Source organism: Megalobrama amblycephala, linkage group LG8 (assembly GCF_018812025.1).
Source record: "Megalobrama amblycephala isolate DHTTF-2021 linkage group LG8, ASM1881202v1, whole genome shotgun sequence".
Lineage (NCBI taxonomy): Eukaryota > Metazoa > Chordata > Actinopteri > Cypriniformes > Xenocyprididae > Megalobrama > Megalobrama amblycephala.
In genome coordinates, this window is record NC_063051.1 from 8,416,175 (window position 1) to 8,438,494 (window position 22,320).

General features: G+C 36.0%; 1 protein-coding gene across 5 annotated transcripts in view; it reads right to left on the reverse strand.

Moving 5' to 3' along the window:
* The window catches only part of mtss1 (MTSS I-BAR domain containing 1), a 68,451-nt gene that overhangs the window by 17,985 nt on the left and 28,146 nt on the right, over positions 1-22,320 (reverse strand). For all 5 annotated transcript variants that reach the window (XM_048199063.1, XM_048199062.1, XM_048199061.1 and 2 more), the window contains 3 exons: positions 5,461-5,545; positions 5,257-5,348; positions 3,145-3,219 (listed from right to left, as the gene is read on the reverse strand). In XM_048199063.1, the coding sequence (XP_048055020.1) occupies positions 3,145-3,219; positions 5,257-5,348; positions 5,461-5,545 (252 nt within the window). The remainder of the gene's footprint in view (positions 1-3,144; positions 3,220-5,256; positions 5,349-5,460; positions 5,546-22,320) is intronic.

Here is a 22,320-nt window from a genome sequence, read left to right on the forward strand (position 1 = left end):
TTACAGTACTAAATCAAACAGTGCAGCGATGGGTTTATGGGTGTGCTGTGGTGATATAAAAGCGCTAGCCTCTGAATCACTTATGCTAACACTTCATTCTGCCCCTATCTTATGATTCAGACTGTGTCAAGACAAGGCCATGTTTTCCTCATAATGCTTCAGATGACTAACATTACAGTGAAGGACTCTCTTAGAGGGAGCAGGCATGTGATCAGCTAAAGACAAACAAGAAAACCTGATCACGCACTGCAGAAAGAGCTTATCGCTTCTCTTTGTTGACAACAACAGGTTCATAAACGTCTCATGACGAATGTTGCGTTCTTAAATGCAGAGTGCTGTTACAGTACTCTGAAACTCAGCGTGGCAAACTATATATTTATATAATTACATCACTACCGTTGCGATTTGATGATCGCACTAAGCAATATCATATTCTCACCACCATGCATTGTTGAAATTCATAAAAAAGGTACTGGGCAACTGGTGAGTAACCAATGCCAATGCCATTTTTTACTCGGATTTGGAAAAATTCCAAGTAAAATTAGCTTTAGTGAGTAAATAAAACTAAGTTACAGGTAAGTTGGAAATGATAAATAATGCATGATTGAAAATGCAAATATAAGACCAACACTGATCGATTCAAACTAGAATTAGTAATGAATTTGAACTAAAACAGAATTACTAATGAATTTGAAGAAAATATCTTGCATGAATAACCTCAGAGGGAACATGTCCAGCCTAATTATACAGATCTTGCTTTTCAGTTTTCAAAATCAGTGACTGTGTCCAAAAGACATTGGATCAAAGGTCATATTACTCCTAAATACAAGACAAGACAGATTGTGCAGCCGCAGCACCCTTCCATATGAAAGGGAGTGTATGACCACAGGGTGTTTTCCCAATGTTGGGAAAGATGACATGCCATGGAAGGAAGGATGGGGGATCTCTTTCCTCTGAAAGTTTGTGTGGCCTTGAGCTATGAGCTATTCCAGTGACAATGTTCTGTCAAAAACTGCTCATTTCCTCAAATGTACAGAAACATGAATAAAATCACCTTTTAGCCACCATTTTTTTTTATACAAGATTTACAATTAAGATTAGAAGGGGACATGAATTTTCAAAATGAGATGAAAAAAAAAAAAAAAAAAAAAAAAAAAAAAATCAAAATGAGAACCGATTAAAATCGAGAAATTGATATTTCCAACCCAGCCCTATATTCTAATATGCTGGTTTTGCGTTCAAGAAACATCATCAATATTGAAAACAGTTGTGCCTCTAAATGTTTTTGGTGGAATTCATAATACATTTTTCAGAATTCTTAAATGAATAGAAAGTTCAGAATTTATTTGAAATAGAAATATTTTGTTATCATGTACAATTGTTTACTGTCACTTTTGATCAATTCAATCCATCCTTGCTGAATAAAAGGGGATAATCATAACAAGCTTTCTTGGCACCAGAAAGCTTGAAAACCCCTGATCTAACTCATTTTATGATTTACTGTATGAGCACAGCGAAAACTGATGTTTCAAAAGTAACTTCTTTAAATCACATCCTCTGGAAATGTTGAATAAGCATTTGCGTAAGGGTGGATGCAGAATATAGAGCAGCGGGCGTTTTGACCCCTCAAACAGACCAGAGCAGAAGTGAACAGCGAATGACTATTCAGTCTCTTACTGCTGCCCACACACAGCTGAAGCAGACGACACCCACCATAATGACAGAACACATCTGCATACGCATCTCTCTATCCACCTTTATTCCATGTATTCAATCCATCATGGCTCTTCCACCATCTAGAACTCGTCTTGTGCCACATTCCACCACTCTCAAAATCTGTTAACTATTTAATACACAAAGCTGAATCTCACAAACATGGCCAAACCATGTTTCACACACTAAAATCAAAGAAACCAATTACATTTTGTAAAAAGAAAACAAAACTTTTTTGCATCGCAATACTATTCTCATGCGAATTATGCATATTAATGTTAATGCAGCGTCAGATGAAGAAAGCTTGGTCAATTTTTACTTTCACATTCTGTAGTGAATAATTGACTGGGTGGGGTTTGAGACTTAACTCTTGCACAAAGTTTGCACATTGCTTCTGTGATATCCACTGGCTCACCTCCATGGTTTAAAACTGAAATATTTCCAACATTGTGACATGACATTTTTTCTTTATCACCATCTTTGCTTGCAAAATGATGAACGATTCACATTTTCAAATACAAGTAAAGTAAATAAGTAAAGCCCAACACTGCTAAACAGAAATTAAAAAAATGTAAGGAACAAAAATCAAAAAACACAAATTACTAAAACAAACTTTTGATTTTTAAAATCAAAAATGAATATAAAAAAATCTGAATATTAATAAATGCTATGATAGTTATATTAACAATAATATTAACACAGATCTTTAGATTTTTTTCTTTCAATTTTTGCAATACAATTTTTATTTACATCAGCACAATCTATAAAAAGTACAAAGCAATTACTACCATGATGTATAAATACAACTGAAATTATTATTATTTGCATTACAGTAATCATCATTTGAGTATGAATGTGGTGATTCTGCAAACAAGTTTCATTTTCTTTCTTTTTTTTTTTTTTTGTGCAAAATATAATTTTTTTCCCCTTGTGATTTTGGAGTGAACTATGACCTAGTTTATAGGTATTTATAGGTGATGTGAGATTCTCCCAAAAAACATGTATTATGATTTGTTGGTAAACTATATCCTCATCATTCCGTTACTTTACTTTGTTAACTCTTGGCTAGATTTTGTTTTTTTGTCAAGCTGTTAAAATATAAACTCAGTTTGACCAGGGGCAAGATCGCCAAGGTTGATGCCATGACAACACAGGGCGTGGTATTATGACAACACAGGGTGTGGTGCCAAGAGAAGTCATAGGCATGTCCTATTGTGTTAAGACAAAGAGATCTAAGGCAGTAATTTGAGAAAGTGTGTAAGCATGTGTGTGTGTGTGTGTGTGTGTGTGTGTGTGGTGTGTTTGTGTAACAAGACAACAGGACTTTATATGTTGCAACTCACAGAGCATTATTAAGACATTATTTACCCAAGGTGTTCAGCCTCGGTGACTTTCATTCAATGATTTCCTATCCAAGCAGTCAGATCTTACCTTTTTTAACTTTCTTCTGCAGTTTAATGGTGTCTGAAGATTTCTTCTTGATATCTGCACGTGCCTTCTTATATTCTAAAAAAACAACACAGGCAGGAAAAGAAGAACATTAGACTCTTCAGTGGAAGCAAAAGATAAATGTTAATCAAGGCAGTTGTTCAAATCCCTAATCTTAAATATGAGCAACAATAACTGCCTTCCTTAGCAAGCACTGCTAATAAATTATTCACAATGATGTCAAACGAAACGACCCTTAGCAACCCCAGACAGCCGAGCTGGAGATCGTGTGGGAGTAGCCGCATTTAATGGCAAGTTGCAAAGCAACTGATTGAACGCCTATTTTATATGACATAATGGATTGTTCTTATGAATAAATGATCCATTATGAGCTGTAATATAACTGTATGAGGGACTCCCACAGAGTTAAGAGCCATTTAATAATTAACAGTGCAGCTAATAGCACAGGTTTTCCGACAGTGATGTTGTTAAAGGGGTGATGATGGTATTTTTTACTTATTTTTTTTTGCTAGGGCTGGGTATTGACACAAATTTCACTATTCGATTTCGATTCACAAGCTTGTGATTCGATTTGATTCTGATTCAATTTGATATCAATTCATTTGGATATACAGTATTTGGCAAATTTTCTCAAGGAAAAAATCTCAACTAGTGCTGTGAACTATACAGGGAGTTGGTACTAGGCTACATTACTATAATATTGAAGTTTAATATTAACATTTTTTAAAAGATTTGTATACAAAAAAATGTTTTTTTTTATAATAATAAAAGTTATAATACTAACTTTATAATTATATATTTATGCTTCTACTCCAATTCGTTTTTGAAATTATAAACACTTAAATTGTGGCTGTCATAAAAACTTGACAGATTTTTTTAAACAGTAAAAAAATATAATGAACATGTAATGTGCATATATTTAGCAAAATGCTCCTCTCTAGAGTTCCAATTGACTAATGAGCTTATGGTCACTAAATGGCTTTTCTGAGGTAATTGTAACATTACGTGACATATTGTTTACAAGCTGTTTTACTGACGTCTTTCCACAGTTGAAACACTGAGCGATTACATGAGACATGATATGGATTTCTGTGAGTTGTACTATATCTTTAAACATACCTTCTGATGTTCATTCATGTTTATTTTGTGCTGTAACGCAGCAAAGAGGAGGAGATGACGTGTTCACATGTGCTTCGAGCTAACGCTTCGTTTGATCTGAGGCGGCATCAGCAATCTTTCACGTCACATTAAAGAGCATCAAAACGGTATTTATCGTTTGAATTTCATGATAAAAAAGGCAGAATTTGAAATCTAAGACTTTGTTTCATTTCAAAAGTAACAAAGCACAAAGCTTATTGCGATTTATTGGATGGGAGGCATGCCATGGTTTTGTTCATTCATCAACTAAAAAACAGCATAGACTAAAAGATCATTTTTTTTGGATTTAAGAATTGGTATCGGTTCATAAAAATGAGAATCGATTTATTCTTTTATCGCCCTATTTTTGCCCTGAGGTCCACTTAACCAAAAACAATCATAACCTAGTTTTTAATGGGCATTTTTACTCTTAAAGGGATAGTTCACTCAAAAATGAAAATTCTGTCATGATTCTCTCATACTCATGTCGTTCCAAACCCATGAGACTGGTTAATCTTCTTAAAATTCATATGGATTTATTTTTACGATGCCTATATGAACTTTTTGGATCTTCTTAGATTTTAACCAAAGATTTATGGGTTTGGAAAGACATGACTATGAGTAAATGATGACAGAATTTAAATTTTTGGGTGAACTATCCCTTTAAGACTTTAGCCCTTTGAGTAACATTAATTAAATCATTTGTGTAAGTCGTTAATATGTGAAGTCTGAACATGATGCATGCAACACTGGATATTCTTCTAGGTATTTTATTATTATTCTGCTTGAGTTTACCAACTTTTCGTTTTCAGGTTTAAATTCAACCCTACTTAGCTTGAAACACTTCCATTAAAGGATTAAAACGATACTTTACCTCCTGCCAACTTTTTGCACACAAAGGTAAAATACTAAACCTGTCGAATTCCGATTATATCACACAGGGAATGAGGCCGATACCTTTGGCATGGTCTTTATCCAGCTGACTGGCAACCTTCTTCCACTCTTCAATTTTCAGTTCCAGAGGAGTGATCAAGTTATCCATGAGAGCCCTACACACACACACAGTTGTCCATACAGGTAATGCATTGTATAATACATAATCTTCATTACCAATTTAACTAATCAGCTTATGAAAAACAAAGGAGAAATAAATAGTCGTACGTGGTAAACAGTTTGAGCTTGTTCTCAATGCTTCTGTGTCTCATACACATCCTGGTCAAAGCTGATCCGATCTCTTTCGTCGCTCCTGGAGGGAAAAAAAAGAGAAAGGAAATTAATATCAATGTCCTTAATCTCACAATCTTCCATTCTGAGCTCCATCAGAAGCTGCAAAATGCCAAGAGGAAAAACACGTTGCTTAAGAGTTCTGAAAGAACAGTTTCATCACATTGTTCTCTTCTCTCCTCTCTTCTCTTCTCTTTAATCCTTTCTTCCCCCACTCTTTCTTTAATAAATGGCTGAATGGGCTTCATTTTGTAACGTCTCAGACAGTTTGCAACATAACTCATCTTATCTTTCACAGGAATGTATGGTTCAAACGAAGCAACACAGATCTCTCATTAATGCGGATTAAAGGAATCGTTTGCCCAAAAATGAAACTTCTGTCATCATTCACTCACCCTCATGTTGTTCCAAACCCATATGACTTACTTTTTTCAACCGATTCATTGATAAGATCTGGCTGAAAAGAATGATTTGCTCACAAAGACAGAAGACTTATAGTGAACGAATCATATGGACATATTTCACTTTACTGTAATTGCATGGAAAAAAGAATGGACAACAGTCAAACTTTCTTCAACGGGAGAAGGAAAGTCAGTCCTACTGGTTTGGAATGACATGAAGGTGAGTAAATAATGGCAGAAATATCATTCCATTGAGGTGGGTAATTACATTACTGCACTCAGGATCTGTAAAAGAGTCTCTAAGCACATTTGACCTAGTTTCTTTTAGCACAGGCCTTGTACCTGCATCAGGGCATTCTGACCCAGAAGAGGGGAGGACGGGACACATATAGACATCTTGACCGAGAAGCATTTCCTCTCTAAATACAAAACGCCTCTAATGAGAGCTCAAAAATTCATTTAAAGAATAAAAATACGAGAAATAGAGCTAGGAACTAAGGAAAAATAAACATTCTGTACAGTTAATTGTATAAATTATATATAATACACTACTGTTCAAAAATCAGTAAGATTTTCTTTTAAAAGAAATTAATATTTATTCAGCAAAGATACATTAAATTAATCAAAATGTGAGAGTAAATATATTTATAATGTTACAAAAGACTTTTTTCAAGACTATTTCAAACAAATGATGTTCTTTATATTCATCAAAGGATCCTGAAAAAAATTTATCACCTTTTCCACAAAAATATTATGCAATGTAATAATGTTTCTCTGACCAGCAAATCAGCATATTAGAATGATTTCTGAAGGATCATGCGAAACTGAAGACTGGAGTAATAATGCTGAAAATTCAGCTTTGCCATCACAGGAATAAATTGCATTTTAAAATATATTAAAAATAGAAAACGTAATATTAAAATTTAAAAATATTAAAATGTAATATTTCACAATTGTTACCGTTTTTTATACATGGAAATAAACTACAAAACAACTCATAATGCATGGTTTTATATAAAACTCTTCAGTGCCATAATACTGAGTAATTAGTGCTGCGGCCCCAAAGTTTTAAACAGGTCAATTACTTTGCTTCTGCATAATCACGCTAATGCATCACTGCACCAAACCCTCCAGCATGCAGGGAGAGCACTGCACATTTATCAAGACACCGCTCACACGAACCCCTTTCCACAGACACGGTGCCAGAAAAACCAGCTCTTCCACGGCCCCTCAAGCCTATGCACTCATTATCTTTGGTTAGTAACGACACAGTTTAGCAAGTACAAAACTAGACCGCGCCCATTATGATCAACAAAGGTGTTTACACACTGCAAACTTCATCTAGCTAAAATTCATTTATTTAGCAATACAATGTGCGAAACAATTGTTATGAATTGTATTCATTATAACATAATGATTACTTTGCCTTTCCAATTATTCTTTTTCTAGGTAAGGAAAATATGGAAAAACAATCTCTCACAATCAGTAAAGGCAGCTCATTTTAGGGCCACACACACTGCTGGACTTTGTTTGACTTTTTCCAACCTAAAGTCAGCTAAGGAAGAGAAGAAAAAAAAAGATGCTACATTTCCGGGCTAACACATGTACAGCTGAGAAGCACAGCCAAAAAAAAAAAGCTACATTTAATCACTGATCTGAGAGGAATTCATCTATTCACTTGATAACAGCTGAGGTAAACGTCTGGGAAAGGAATTGACTAGACTGGTATACTATTAGCCTGTATGTATGATAAATTACTCTGTAAATAATTCTGATTACAAAACCTGATAAACTAGCTAGATTATGCATTACATCGCAATGATACATCCATTAACCCACCCATAAAAACACATAAAAAGGTCACATCTGATGAGTCGGAAACTCTAAAATTACATAATTGCTATTAACATACTCGACCCAGTGAGTCACAGTGACTGAAATATTAAAATAAATTAAGTTAGGACTGTGCAAACAGTCTTAATGCTGCCATTAAACCATCTAATCAGATATGCTTTAAACTGGACTGCTGACTGTGTTTGAGCAGGATGTAGTTGATGCAATATGCAAATTGTGCATATAACAAGTTCATGCCGTTCATCTTCCGTTAACACTCACATCTTGTTTTCATTCAATCACTGAGCCCTCTTCAAAATAACCAAACCTTTAATTGAAACAAAAGTGTAAAGGAACACAATTAACTCTGCCTGCATTCACACTGTCCCACTGGCTTTGAAAGTGGACTCGGATTGCTTTTACGGACAAAAGGGTCTCACGCCACTTTTCACTCACAATAATTCAATTCAATATTACAATTTTATTATATAACAGTAATGTATGTCAAGTCAATCCTACTTTAAAGCAAAAGAACTTGAAGACATTTCACTTTCTGTGTGTGTAGCAGCTCCTCATTCCAAATTTGGAGAAATGCTGTCAACTTCTCAATTTTCCCACAAAATTCTGATTTAGTTGTGTTTTTCATTAAGAGTAATAATGAACTCACCATTCAAGCAACTGCCACCCCAAATTGTCACTAATTTGAAAGCGAAAGTAAAATCTGAACGGCCGCACAGGCATTCATAATGGTGCGTGTTCACTTTGTGCGGACCACGTGAGCATGAAGCTCAACTTCCATAGGCAAGAACTGAAAACACTCGCTCTGCACCAGTGGAGACGCACTGTTATGGATGCCCGTGTGGTATGGCCGTGTGCATTTTACTTTGAATTCAAATTGGTGATCTGAAAGCGGGGTGCAAAAAGGGGGAAAAACTCCAACGTCCCCACCCCCAGTGATACCGGTATTACCGGTGTTGTCACACGTCGATTAACCGGTGGGAAAATTTCCTCAACATCACATCCCTAAAGCACGGTAATGTAAATATATATTATATAATATATGTATTACATAACATACAATAACGTGCAAGTAAAGTGAACCTTGCATGCATAATGCAAGTTAAAAGTCCAATGCTCGAGCATTGACAACAGTCAAATTATAACCCTATAACTGAAGTGAATTCTTGATACTGTTCTGTTTTTTCCATTGAAGTTCTTCATAAAACGACATCTCTGTCACTGTACTTCCTGGTAAGCATTTCCCTGATCTATAGCTGGGGGCAGCAAATGTGTGCTCTCTAAAATCTGACTGTTCCTCCAGCAGGAGTTCGACTAGACATGTCATATCATGCACTTCACTGGTCTTTTTGTTGCTGTGAGCGTGATCTTCAGCGCAGCAACTACTGCAACAAACTGGTCTCTGTTGATGTTTTGAAGTCAACTCATTTGACTGGGGAGGTGGGACGTCACACCCCGACGCCTCGGGCTGACGCTCAATGAGTCACATTACTGCCACGACATGTCACACGCAAGATCTCAACACATCTGCTGGGGGGTTGAGTTGAGACGTTAAAAGTTTTCAAATGTCTCTGATGTCAATCAACCGGTGTCGAATAAAAGCAGCTCAAAAAAACAAACTTTGTAAGAATAGTTCTCCAACTCTATAATTACAAGGTGTTTCAGTATAAACCCCTTTTGAAGTCAGGCAAAAATTGTTGCCAATTCAAAAACTGTGTGAAATTTGTTCTTCCCTTTTTTAATTCCTCGTAGGAGTAACAGATCAAGCTGATTGCACAATTCTGTATATTCTTGGGATAAAACTTCACCGGCTTGCCAATTTTCCAGCCACTTTAAAAGCATCTGTTATGCTTGGTGGAAACCACAATAGGGAGCATTCAATTAATTTAACTGCTTGTTACTGTCTAAATCAGATTAATCTATCTTTTGTGGCTATGTATTAAAAACATTACCAAACAATTGCATACCACTTTTTAAAACAGTTGGGATGGAGCTGTGGCTTAGCGGTTAGCACACATGCTCTAACACATGCATTAAGATCTGTAGATTCGAATCTAGCTTCAAATTGTTTCCAAATCCTATATTTTACCCATAATTTGCAGTTCTCGGTCTCCTGTGCCTATAAATAAAGTGAGAAAATAGCGGGGGTTGGGTGGGAATGCTTAAGTTAATGAACTAAAAACCATTTTTTAAAGGTTTCTAAGCGATCCTGGGTGGAGTAACTTCCTGTTGACGTTTGAAGTGTTGTCAAACAAAACAGAGGCTAGCTAGACCCTCCTCCTCCTCCTCCTCCTCCTCCTCCTCCTCCTCCCCCTCCCCTCCGTCTTTCCTGAAACAGTCATGAACGCGCATTTAAAATCATTCTTGTCGGTTATTGGCTGGAGCATGTTTATTATGATTCGTGGTCCAGGCTGCACCAGTTTGTTTTTGTTGCCGTTTTTCTTGTGGCGACTACAGAGGCCGCGTTTTTTACAGTGTGTTCAGGGGACAGGCAGCTATCGGATAGTGAGGAGATGTTTGCTGTATGTGACAAAAAATGTTTTGGCCTAAAAACGCGTGACATAACTTAGAGCACCTTTAATATTAAAAATAAATCTGGGGGCAAAATGATGGAGATAAAAAAGGTAGCAAATTTGGGCTCAGGGAGCCAGTTTGTGATTTCTGTTCCAATTATATAAGCAATGTTATTCAGATATACACAAATTTTAATTTTATAATGAAGCCTGGTTGATATCAAAATCATGCATTATCACACATTAAAAAGAATTAATAAAAAATAAAAAAAGTCTAATACTTACAAATCCATTCAGTAGCTTTACAATGGAATCAGACAGTAACATGAGGGTAATTAGATATCTACCACGGTTTTGAATGACTGATTACCAATTCATATACCATGCTGTATTACCATAGGACAATTTCAAAAGAATACCATTACACTATAATGATATTTATGTGAAACACCTGAAGGGAAAAAAAATAAAAAATCATATTACACATATGTACACACACTATTTGTTTTTTATCTTTATAAAAATATATAAATATTTAATACATAAATATATAAATTATATATAATAATTATTTTAAAAAATAAATTATATATAAAATATGCATTTATTTATAAACCCCAAACAATACCTAGGGAAAAAAAAGTGCAAGAATCAAATACAAATCTAGTTTTTCTGAAACCATATTAAAATATTCAAGCACTTAGATGAGTGTGTCTAATACAAAAAGGTTCTTCACTGTTCTTGCCAATGTGATGTATGATCCCCATTAAACCTCTTAATCACACAAAGATGGTCTTTATCACTGACAGAGAGACTGTACGTTTCCGTCAGCGCACAAATACTTTCCACTCGCTTGTGCCGTTAGAAAAGAGTCCATAACTCAACATAAAGCCAACCCTTTGCACACAACCTCAGAAGAACAACACGCTCAGTTACGCACACCTAGCTGGCGGCCTCATCACCTTAAACGGTCAAAATCATGTTTGCTCAAGAGCAATAAACTTTTCCACGTTTTCCTCAATGGAAAAGCTTTTGCTTAGCCACAATTTAATTCCCCTGCACATAAGCTGGCTGTATGAAGAGAGCTAAAGAGGACAGAAAGAGCATTGGGCCAGCATTCACGGCGTTCCGTTTCAATCTCAGATTCTCTATTGAGTTTTCTGACCGCTGGTCAGTCACAATATATTCATTCAGATTGAGAGAGAGGCCTGAAGAATGAAACCTTAGTTAACAAGCACTCACTGCTGTCTGTGATATGATGCTTAAAAGAGGCCTTTCTGTGGACAAAGACAACCATTCACACAGACACAGCACACCTTGATCACACTCGCACATACAAAATGACGTCACGTGTACACTAAAGATGGCTAAAGTTCTGGTACTTTGATATCAAGTCAGTATAAAAATAATAAAACAAATGTGTTCAGCACATTAGTTTTTCCTGTAGTATAATAATAATAATAAAACAATTAAAAAATGCAATACTCATGGTGTAAGACACTGAATAAAAGTATTAAAGGGGACCTATAATGGGGACCTTTTACAAGATGTAATTTAAGTCTCTGGTGTCCCCAGAATGTGTCTGTGAAGATTCAGCTCAAAATTCCTCACAGATAATTTATTAAAGCTTGTCAAATTTGCCCCTATTTGGGTGTGAGCAAAAACACGCCGTTTGTGTGTGTCCCTTTAAATGCAAATGAGCTGCTGCTCCCAGCCCCCTTTCCAGAAGAGGGTGGAGATTTAACAGCTCACGCTTTGGTTGCTCAACAACAACAAAGCTGGAGAATCTCACGCAGCCAAAATGAGGATTGTCAGTAACGGTGTTCAGCCTTACATTGTTCAAACCGGAGTCAGACACTGATGAAGAGACTCAGGAAGAAGTTACAACTTTTAGAATGAAACTGGACGTTTCTGAATGGTTAATGGATACATTTATGTAGTTGCTGTTGAGTTGATTCAACTCATCCACTAGCATGTGCCATCATGTTAATCTTTTGTGCAAATCCAGCATTGAATTGACCCTCGTTTGTGAAGCAGTCCTGCGTAAAATGATGGCATGGAAACAACACTCTACTACAACAACTCTTCCTCTTCTCTAAAGCAGCCCAACATGGCCTCACCCCCTTTGTTGCATGTTCTCGGGGACAGGGTTTATGTAAATTTTGGGGTTTGTGATGTCACCAACCCAGGAAGAAGCTTGTTGTAGTCCCTACAAGCCGTTTGCTGTAGTCCTTAAAATGAGATTTCTGAAAATATTTCCCTTTCAAACTGAACTTTGAGCATCGTAACTTTGCAGATTTTTTAATGCTCAAACAGCAACATTACACACTAACTAAAGTTAACAGGTGAAATCATAATCAAGGACCCCTTTAACTTCCATTTGTAAAAGTAAAAATAGTCCATTTGATTATCGGTACAGAGACAGAGTAGACCATTATAGAGAATTAAAAATAATGCAAACAATGCAATAATGTGAGTGCTGAACTAAAAATTCCTAATTCATTGCATGCCAGTTTGCAGGTCAGATCAGAGTAAACTATTCAGTGTTGATGTGCTTAAAACATTTATTACACTATAGTTCAACCAAATTCATTTGAAGATCAATAGATTTCAGGGAAAAGTTTTGCAAAGCGTGTTCAGTCCCACAAACTTTCCGCAGCTCAATATCTTGTTAAAACACAACGTTGCATCAGAATATCATCCACCTTAACTACTGGGAGAAGATTCAGTAATAAAACATTATATGTCTCTCCTCAGGGTTCACAGGCTATTTCATTGTACTGACATCAGCCAGCGAACACCAGAGGTCTACACTCCCAGCTGGTCTCCTTGAAAAATTGCTGAACCTTAATGACCCCACATGAGGAAGTGAAATATTAAGAGTGTCTTAATGAAGCAGTTTTTTTATGCAAGCAAATCTGATTAGCATTATTGCGTGAATCCGTTAAGTGCATTTGCTCATACACAATGGTGCACTTTTCTCAGTAGTGTTAAGTCCTGTTTGTATCAAATCTAATGCAAAGAAATGACACCAAAGTATAATGCCTTTTTTGGTACTGAAAATTGCTCATAAAAATATATTATAAAACGATATATATATATATATATATATATATATATATATATATATATATATATATATATATATATATATATATATATATATATATATATATATATATATTAAAGAATTGAATGTTTGGTGTCTTTTTCAGCATCAAAAAAGAAGAAGAAAAAAGAAAGAAAAATCATTAATAAAAAAATGACAACCTGCAAAAAAAGAAGGGATTTCATAGGCATTGCCTTGTTATAAAATCATGTAAGTGCCTTTAGTGACAAAAACGTGACGTGAACAGGCTTTAAAATGTCAGGAAAGGGTAAATATATGCAGGCAAACACTGAAATATTCTCTATAGGGATCAATTAGCTAGTCTAAATCTTATTCTCTCTGGTTCAGAGGGAAGATATCTACATTCAGAACGAGAACTTTATTGTCTTGTTTTGCAACAAAACCCTTCTTATGTATTAGTATGAAGTTCGGGTAGAAATCACATTCATAGAGGCATTCCTCCCTCTTTAACACTTCAAGATTTCAAAAGCACCGAGTTCAGAATCATGATGACAGATGAAGGTGCAATACAAGGAAAAGCTCGTGTCTATATAAGGCATCTTTGTCAATGAAGGCTGACCCTGTAGCAGATCAGCTAGAGGCAACGTCAGCAGAATCGCCAGCCATCCTGCTTGGACTTCAGGGACCAGTGGACTGAAGAGTTGCCAATTCAGCTTCATTCAGGTCATGTGTGCCCTTCAGGGGGATAATGAATTGCAAATCTCTTCAAGGAAGCATGTACAAGCACACAAACCCTCACAGATGCACGCAAAACTCAACGTGCACCGTTATTACCCAAGAAACAGCAGTTGAACTGATCTATAGCACGTAATGTACCATTTTCACCCCCAAAAACTAAAACAAAGCCCTAGTCAAACTATTTTCCTAGTGACATCATACCACATAATTAATTTCACTTAAGTGTCGTGGAACCTTCCGAATGGGACTACTGTTTTCTGTGCTGTGTTCAAATTCAAACCAAAAATAGTTAAAGCCTGAGACAGAGCGGTCATAGGTCATTTCACTGGTGGTGTGTGTGTTTCCAAAGGAAACGGTCAGTGGCTTGCCTTCCCCACCAAGGTCGGGACACTCTCGTAAACCACGTCTGGGGACAAACTTCCTCCCTAAGCTGACTTTAAATGATCTGTCACGGCATACCAAGGCATCCCGAGTCCTTCCTGGCCTTCAGGCGTTGTCTGTATTATCCTTCCTTAATATAAAGCACAAACTCATACATCTAAATGTGCAAAATGCAAAAATGCAATTCATCTAAAATTTCTCAAATTTTTTCCACATGAGCACTAGGGTTGTGAAACGGACTCCTCTTACCTCTGTGTGCTATCATTCAACAAATCTGAAAATAAATAGGGTTGTCATAGGTTGGCAGGAGGGTTTTAAACACAAAACACCATATCAGCTAGCTGAGAGCTGGCAAGTTCTTTCAACTGAGTGAAACACTAAAAAAAAAAAAAAAAAAAAAAAAAAAGAGCCTAGCAAAGGTCATTTTTGTTTTGTGAGCAAGATTATGTTGTAGAAAAGCTGGTACAGTCAAACTCATTGAACTTCATAGGGTGCCTATTTTAGGTACAAACTCCCTAAAATTTGTACCTCCCCCCCACTCCCATTTTTCCTGTTTTACTGTATTTTTGATCAAGTAAATGCAGCCTTGCTGAGAACAAAGAATTTTTCAAAAACAAAAATAATCTTACCAACCTCAAACTGTTGAATGGTAGTGTAAAATTTGTTCTGTTCCTCATACAAAGCTTTATATATAGCTCATAAATCAGTGTGAATTCTATAGAATTAATTTATAGTACTTTTATGGTGCTTGAATGTCCTATTTGGATCTTCAGTCTGTGGTTACTGTATGATGTCATTGTATGCAGCCGTTTTTGGGTGAACTAATCCTTTAAAGCAAAAAAGAAAAACTATTTTTAAAATGTACTTTTAAAAGCTACAATCACTGGGTACAACAATTGCTGTTATTTCAAGCCACACAAGCGTGCATCTTGGCCAAAAGATCTTATATGCAGACTTGTGATTCTTGTTTAAAAAGCATGCATGGAAAGAGGATGTTCTCCACTGGATCACAGGGTTGCGTTTGTACCACTTGGTTCCTTTCTCCATGTGAGTCATGGAGGCCCTACTTTGCCACAAGCCTCAAAACAAGATAAAAGCTCTAGGCAGTTTGTGTTCCAAATGATCACTGGGTCAAGTGAGTTCAAAACATCTGCCACAGAAACGCCCTACGAAGTGGTTGCATTAGACTTTCTCATTGTCTGTTATTTTGACGGACAGTCCTAACCGTCATTTTAATTTTATTGATAACGCATTTAACAGCTTTTGTTTTTGTTAACATTTTCATTTTTAATCATGAACTTATAGAACGAGCATAGGGGCAAGATTATGCATTTAGTTCAGTGGAATTATGCATTTATTTATTAAGAGAACAGATGAACAGAGACTGTACGTCACTTTTCAGGTTCAACACCACGGAGCAGAGGGAAGTTTTTTTTTTTTTTTTTTCCTGCAGTTACAGCAGAGGCCACTAAGGCCGTGTTTCCAACTGATATTAAGATGCATTTTGGTCGATCGGATCACAAGTAGACAAGGGAGACATACCCGTTTACACCTGTTTTTTTCAACACTAAGTAAAGCAGATGTAAATAAAACGTTCTTTAACACAGACGTTGTTGTGAAGCGCTATAGCGTACGGATTGAGGAGCAACATGAACAAGGTATCCCTCGAGAAATTCCTCTGCAAGCAGATGATCTGTGGGCATAGACTGCATAACATCTGGGTTTGGTTTAACACGCGTCTATAAAAACAAGAAATGTACAAAAGTGGTCCATATGACATTTGGACAAACATGACAGCCTAAGATCAACTTGCACTATTCACATGATCCGAGTAGATTCGTTGTTACAAATAAATTTCAAACAAAAACCACTAATTAACATAAGTTTTTAGTTCATGCTTTATTGCATCTAACTTGGTAATGGCATGGTGTTTATCAAAAAAAATGAAAGTCAAAAATCTCACACTTTTTTTGTCCAAACATGACCATACAGTCATCCCATCCTCGTGTCTGTACTCCCTCTTTGCCGCTCTATTAAACGGAGTCCAAAATAAACTCCATTCCTTCATTCTTCAAACACTAGTTTAGCTGGTGCCCACTCATGCCCGGCCCACACAAAAGCATCCAGTGTGTCCGTGTTACACAGTCCGTCACTGTTCACACCTACTCACTTCACCCACTGACTCTCTCCACAGCACAGACTCGACATTCAACGCCTGCTCATGATTCAGACGCCTTCTTTTTTATTTATACATTTATAAAGAGTCACAAAAACGTGCTACAAAAATGCTGTGGAACGGAAATGTCAGGTTTTTTATGTTCCTGATGTGTGACACCCTTTCCATGAGCCCATGATTCAGCGTTCAAGCTTTTTTTCTTATCTGTAAGTTTCCGTCTCCTGCTAGCCTGTGCCTAGTCTCCCGCAGATAGACTTTGACTAGCAGCATAAAGTCTGGTACAACTTGCAGCTTATTCTGGTCAAGAAACCACCTGATGGACATAAAAACAACCACAGTTAATTCTTTTGTTTAAGGGTGCGAAATCTGAAATCGGCCATATAAAACAAATTTCAGATGCTCAAAGATAAATTGTTTACATGCCACAAAGCCAATGAAAATTTGGAATGGCAATTTTAGCCAGATCTTGTCATTTTTTAGTGCAATACATTTAAAACTCATGTCATACTGTAATTCAATGACGCTGAAAATATTATATGAAACTCCAGAGGCAGTTTCACTTTAGATAAAACATTGGGTGTGCCAACTAATTATGCAACATCTACCACTGTGGTAACCAGTCACGAGTTCCTTGAGAGACTAGAGAAGAGACTAAAACTTTTGTTCTTTTAAAATCCATCTGCTTAAAAAAAAACGGCCCCAAGGGAACACATCCACTGCATGGTACCGACCTTATGATTCACAAGGCAAGTTTATGCAGGCCTTTTCAACAGAGAACGTACCGTCACATAAAATGAAATAAATCCAGTAGCAAGAGAATCACTGCTAAAGGTGAAGTCCATTCATGTCAATGTGATTTATCATGGAAAGTGAATCACAGGAAAGAGCAACGTATAAAAGAAAAATAACTTGAAATATTCTCTGTATAATAAGATGATACTTAAAGGGATAGTTTACTCAAAAATGAAAATTCTGTCATTATTTAATGAATGGATCTTTTTAGTTCACAAAACCACTCTGAACGATTCTACACAATTCACTGAATACATTATCCAGTCAGATTGGTTAAAAGCTCACTGTAGTGGAGGATTATCAGTAAATAATGACAAAATTACTAAATTTTCTGTCTTTTATTATGCATTTTTGTTCAAAAGTTTGGAGTCTTACACTCACCAAGGCTGCATTCATTTGATCAAACATACAGTAAAAACAGTAATATTGTGAAATATTATTAAATAATTTTCTCTCTCTCTCTCTCTCTCTCTCTCTCTCTCTCTCTATCTATATATATATATTTATTATTAAATAACTCCCAAAATGCATCTATACTGAACAACCGTTATGTTTCGTACTGAAATCTGCTGCTTTTCGTGCCTTAATTCAAAGACTTTGCTTCAGTCAGCACAGCAGTGCAAGTGCAAAAGACGTGCGTGACGGGCTACACTTCAAACATTGTTTACAAGGTGAAACTGGTAGGACGCATTTAACCAGACTGTCTCATGCTGCTGATGTTTCAGCCAAATTAACTGTAAATACTACATTTGGATTATCATAAGCAAGGTTGGAAATTAATGGGGGCTTGGGGCAAAATGCCTCGATAATTAATTAAAAAAAAAAAAAAAACACTTATGAATGCCCATGCGCATATTACTTTAGATTTTGAAGTAGTATGGTGGGTGGGTTCGTTATTATTCTTATTCTTATGAAAAACACAACAACAAAACAGTACAATGACAAACTCAGACAAACTTGACAAACTTACATTTCGCTTTGCAACCAAATCTTCATCCATCGTCTTGTCATTCAAAGAAGTGAGGGAAGAAATGGGCAAAGTAAGGTGAAATCTGACTCCTGCTGCTGATCTGTGCTGCGACTCTCATTCGGCTCATGGAGAATTGAGCAGATGCGTTCGGTTTTTAACTGTATCTGTTCTCTAACTTAACTAAATAATTTTTATTACTATAAAAAAATAAATAAATCAAAACGATGGTGGGGGGCGGTGCCGCGGTCACGGTGGGTAAGCGATATAACCTGTGTTGTGGCTGAACACTGTTAACACTGTCGATTGCAGCAAGCCTAATATGTAAGTTAAGTACTATCACACGAGTAGACTACCGTTTCTCCAAGTATTGGCATGACTGCAAATGTGACACTTACTGATCTTATTGAAGTCCAATAAACAAGTTGGTAATAAGTGACAACATTTTAGCTACAATACTGTCTGTTTTGGCTCTATTTCGTGAAAATAGTCTGAAACAAAGCCACACCAGAACTGTTGCGCATCTCCAAGCAACGGTGATTCCTGAATGAATCTGCGTTTTGAATGAATGACTCGCACATTAAGATTTACCGCCACCTACTGCCGTTTTTATTTTCCTATTTACATTTATTTTCATATTTACACTTTACATAAACTGTTTCTGCTTAAAATATCTTTTAAAAAGTTACATTTTTACATATTTCTAATTTAAAAAAATATATATATTTAAAAACATTCGTACAACATTATTTACCAATGAGCTGCATTAAGCAGTCTATGTACATGTGTCTAAATAATACCACTTCAGATGGAGCTGAACAAGGTGCGGAAGTCTAATGCAACCTCTGAGATATATATCTATATCTATATCTATATATCTATATATATATATCTATATATCTATATATATATATATATCTATATATATATATATATATATATATATATATATATATATATATATATATATATATATATATATATATATATATATCTATATCTATATCTCTATATCTATATCTATATCTATATATATATATATATAATATAATTTATAGATTTTAATATAATATAAATGTATTCCTGTGATAGTACAGCTGAATTTTCAGCATCATTACTCCAGTCTTCATTGTCACATGATCCTTCAGAAATTGTTCTAATATGCTGATCTTTTGCACTGTAAAAAAGTTGCTGCCTTATATTTTTTAAGTACAATCAACTTGGATGTACTTGGAAGTCATTTCAACTTAAATTACATTAAGCTGACTTAAAATAAGATGAATCTTGTATAACTTATTTTGATGAGTTAAAGCAATGTAAAAACATGTCATAACTTACTAATCATATAATTTTTACAGTTAAGAAACTATTATTATTATCAATGTTGAAAACAGTTGTGCTGTTTAATATATTTTTTATATTCAGGATTATTTGATGAATGGAAAGTTTGATGAATGGAAAAGCATTTATTTGAAATACAAATCATCTGTAATATTATGAACGATTTTACTGTCGCATTTGATAAATTTCATGCTGAATAAAAGTATTAATTTATTATAAAAAAAAAAATTCTTACTGACCCCAGAACTTTTAAACAGTAGTGCACTTTAAAGGTGTTTTTGCCTTTATTTTGAAACTCGACAGCCTTAAGCCTTATTATAAATATCTCCTATTGTGTTCCAGAGAAGAAAGCAAGCAATACAGGTTTGGAATGACATGAAGGCGAGTAAATAATAACAGAATTTTCATTCTTGGGTGAACTATTCCTATAAAGGGTTCAGCAGAAAAAGTTGGGAAGTCCTGCTTTAGACATTGAGGTTTAAGACACTACAAATATATATGTATCTAGTTTATGAAGAGTAAAATAGGTCAGACAGAATTGAGAGGCTGTTAAAATAGTGCTGTATGGCATACATCCATACATAGTCTTTACGTGAAAGGGTCATTGGACTTCACAGCTGTCCACCGCATGCTCAATCACTCTCAGATGGGATTGTGAAGGGGGTAGTGAGGGTCAGCTCTCTCAGTGGGTTAATTCCCCACAAACACATACATGCCGATACAGCCTTCCTGTATCTGGAATGTTTGCAGTGGGGTCTGACGTTTGAGGGTCAGTAGGGGATCCAAACGCGTGCACACATTTTACAGACAACTGGGGCTGGTGTGGCCCCTTTGTGAAAGTGTGGCAGCTGTGAACCAGGCGCAGTCCAAAACAGGTGTGGGACCAAAACGGCACCCCAGCCAGTGACGGTGCAACAGTGCTTTTGACGACTCCTCCAGACTATACCTCCATATATTCATTATACATCTGCTGTTCCCTTTTTTGTCTTAACACAGCTGTCCATGGATCATTACACACGCAGTACCTCATGAAGAGAAGCTACCCAGACAATTGATTTTATCTTCAGTGGGCTGTAAGAACAAGAGCTCAAACTTAATGTTAAGTGAGAGAAGATGAAGAATTTTCCTTAGAAGTGAGCACTAGAATGTCCTGCTTTGATATTTATGGTTTATTCACTAGGGCACAAGCTCATGAGATACACATTTAGGCCAGCAGCTGTCCTCTAAGGAGCTGACTTAAAAGTGCTGTGGAAGAAAAAGGATGGCCGGACATAAAACAAGGGAGCGGGGTAGTTTCTCTCCTCATCTGTTACAACGGAAGGAATGGGGTTGTAAAATGCAGGCGAAATTGTGAATCACGACCTGATCACACCCTTTGAGATGAAGAGAACTGCTGAAGAAGAGCATGCAGGGCAGTTCTGGTCCGTAACCTCCAATAAAACGCAAGAGAGAACAGGAAAAAAAGAAATCTATCAATCAATTCAGTCAGTGAATGAATGAGTGTGGGATAGATGAATGCATGGATGAGAAAGATGGAGGATGGGGTGGTTATCTCATCCTGTCTTTTGGCTACCACATGGACAGATGCTTTGGAGGAAAGAAAGTGGAGACAAGCTTATGTCGGAGATCTGGGCTGGTCTTTATTATTCATTAACATCATTGATCTTAGACATGGATGGATAAGTAAGGGAAAATGTCCAGTCAGCTAGTCATTATTGCAAAATAAAGATCAACAGGGTGACCAGGACATTACACAAATATATTTTGTCCTGAGAATGTTGTAATTGACCGATCAGAATCAAGAAACAGTGAGCCACGTAATAGGCGGAAACAATTAATTACCCAATATTGGATATCCCAAATATAATTTCTTTTTTTAAATAAATCCATACATTTGCCTTCTATACCCACTTAATAAATAAGACATAAATCTCAATTTACAACTGCCAAATCATTATTACTGTCAATATTTAAATAAAATTAATTACATTAACTCTAAATAAATTTTAGATTGCATAAAATGTAATCTTCTGCATATACCCATAATTTATTATAATATATTTATAATGTAATTTAATGTGAAAATACATATCCATCAATTTTCTAGAAAACAACTTAAACGTTTTCAATAGCAATTTTATCAAATGAAAGAAACCCTGCGTAGATGGGTTGGTTGAGCAAAGCTGTCTCAGCTGTGATCAATAAGCCGACTGATCAGGTTTAGGGGATGTGGGTGGTTCAGCAGCTGACATGCTTGTGAACATAATCAATACTGAGACTGAAGTCAAGGGTCTTGGTAGAAATGAGACAACAGAGAGTAAGTGTGAATGCCCTACAATGAAAGAAAAAAAAAAGATTTTGCTGCCTTTTCAAATTAATCAAAAAGAGCTAAAGCAGCATGATAGCAGCATGCTTGTCCCAACTTGATTTCATTGTGTTCAATCCACTTAAATTTTGAAAAAAATTGTTTACTTTATCCATTTGTGTTGGGATTAGATGAGTGAGTTTTGTTGTATTAACTGAAACTGGGCGGTGGATTGTTAGTTCCCAGCATACTTTGCATATGG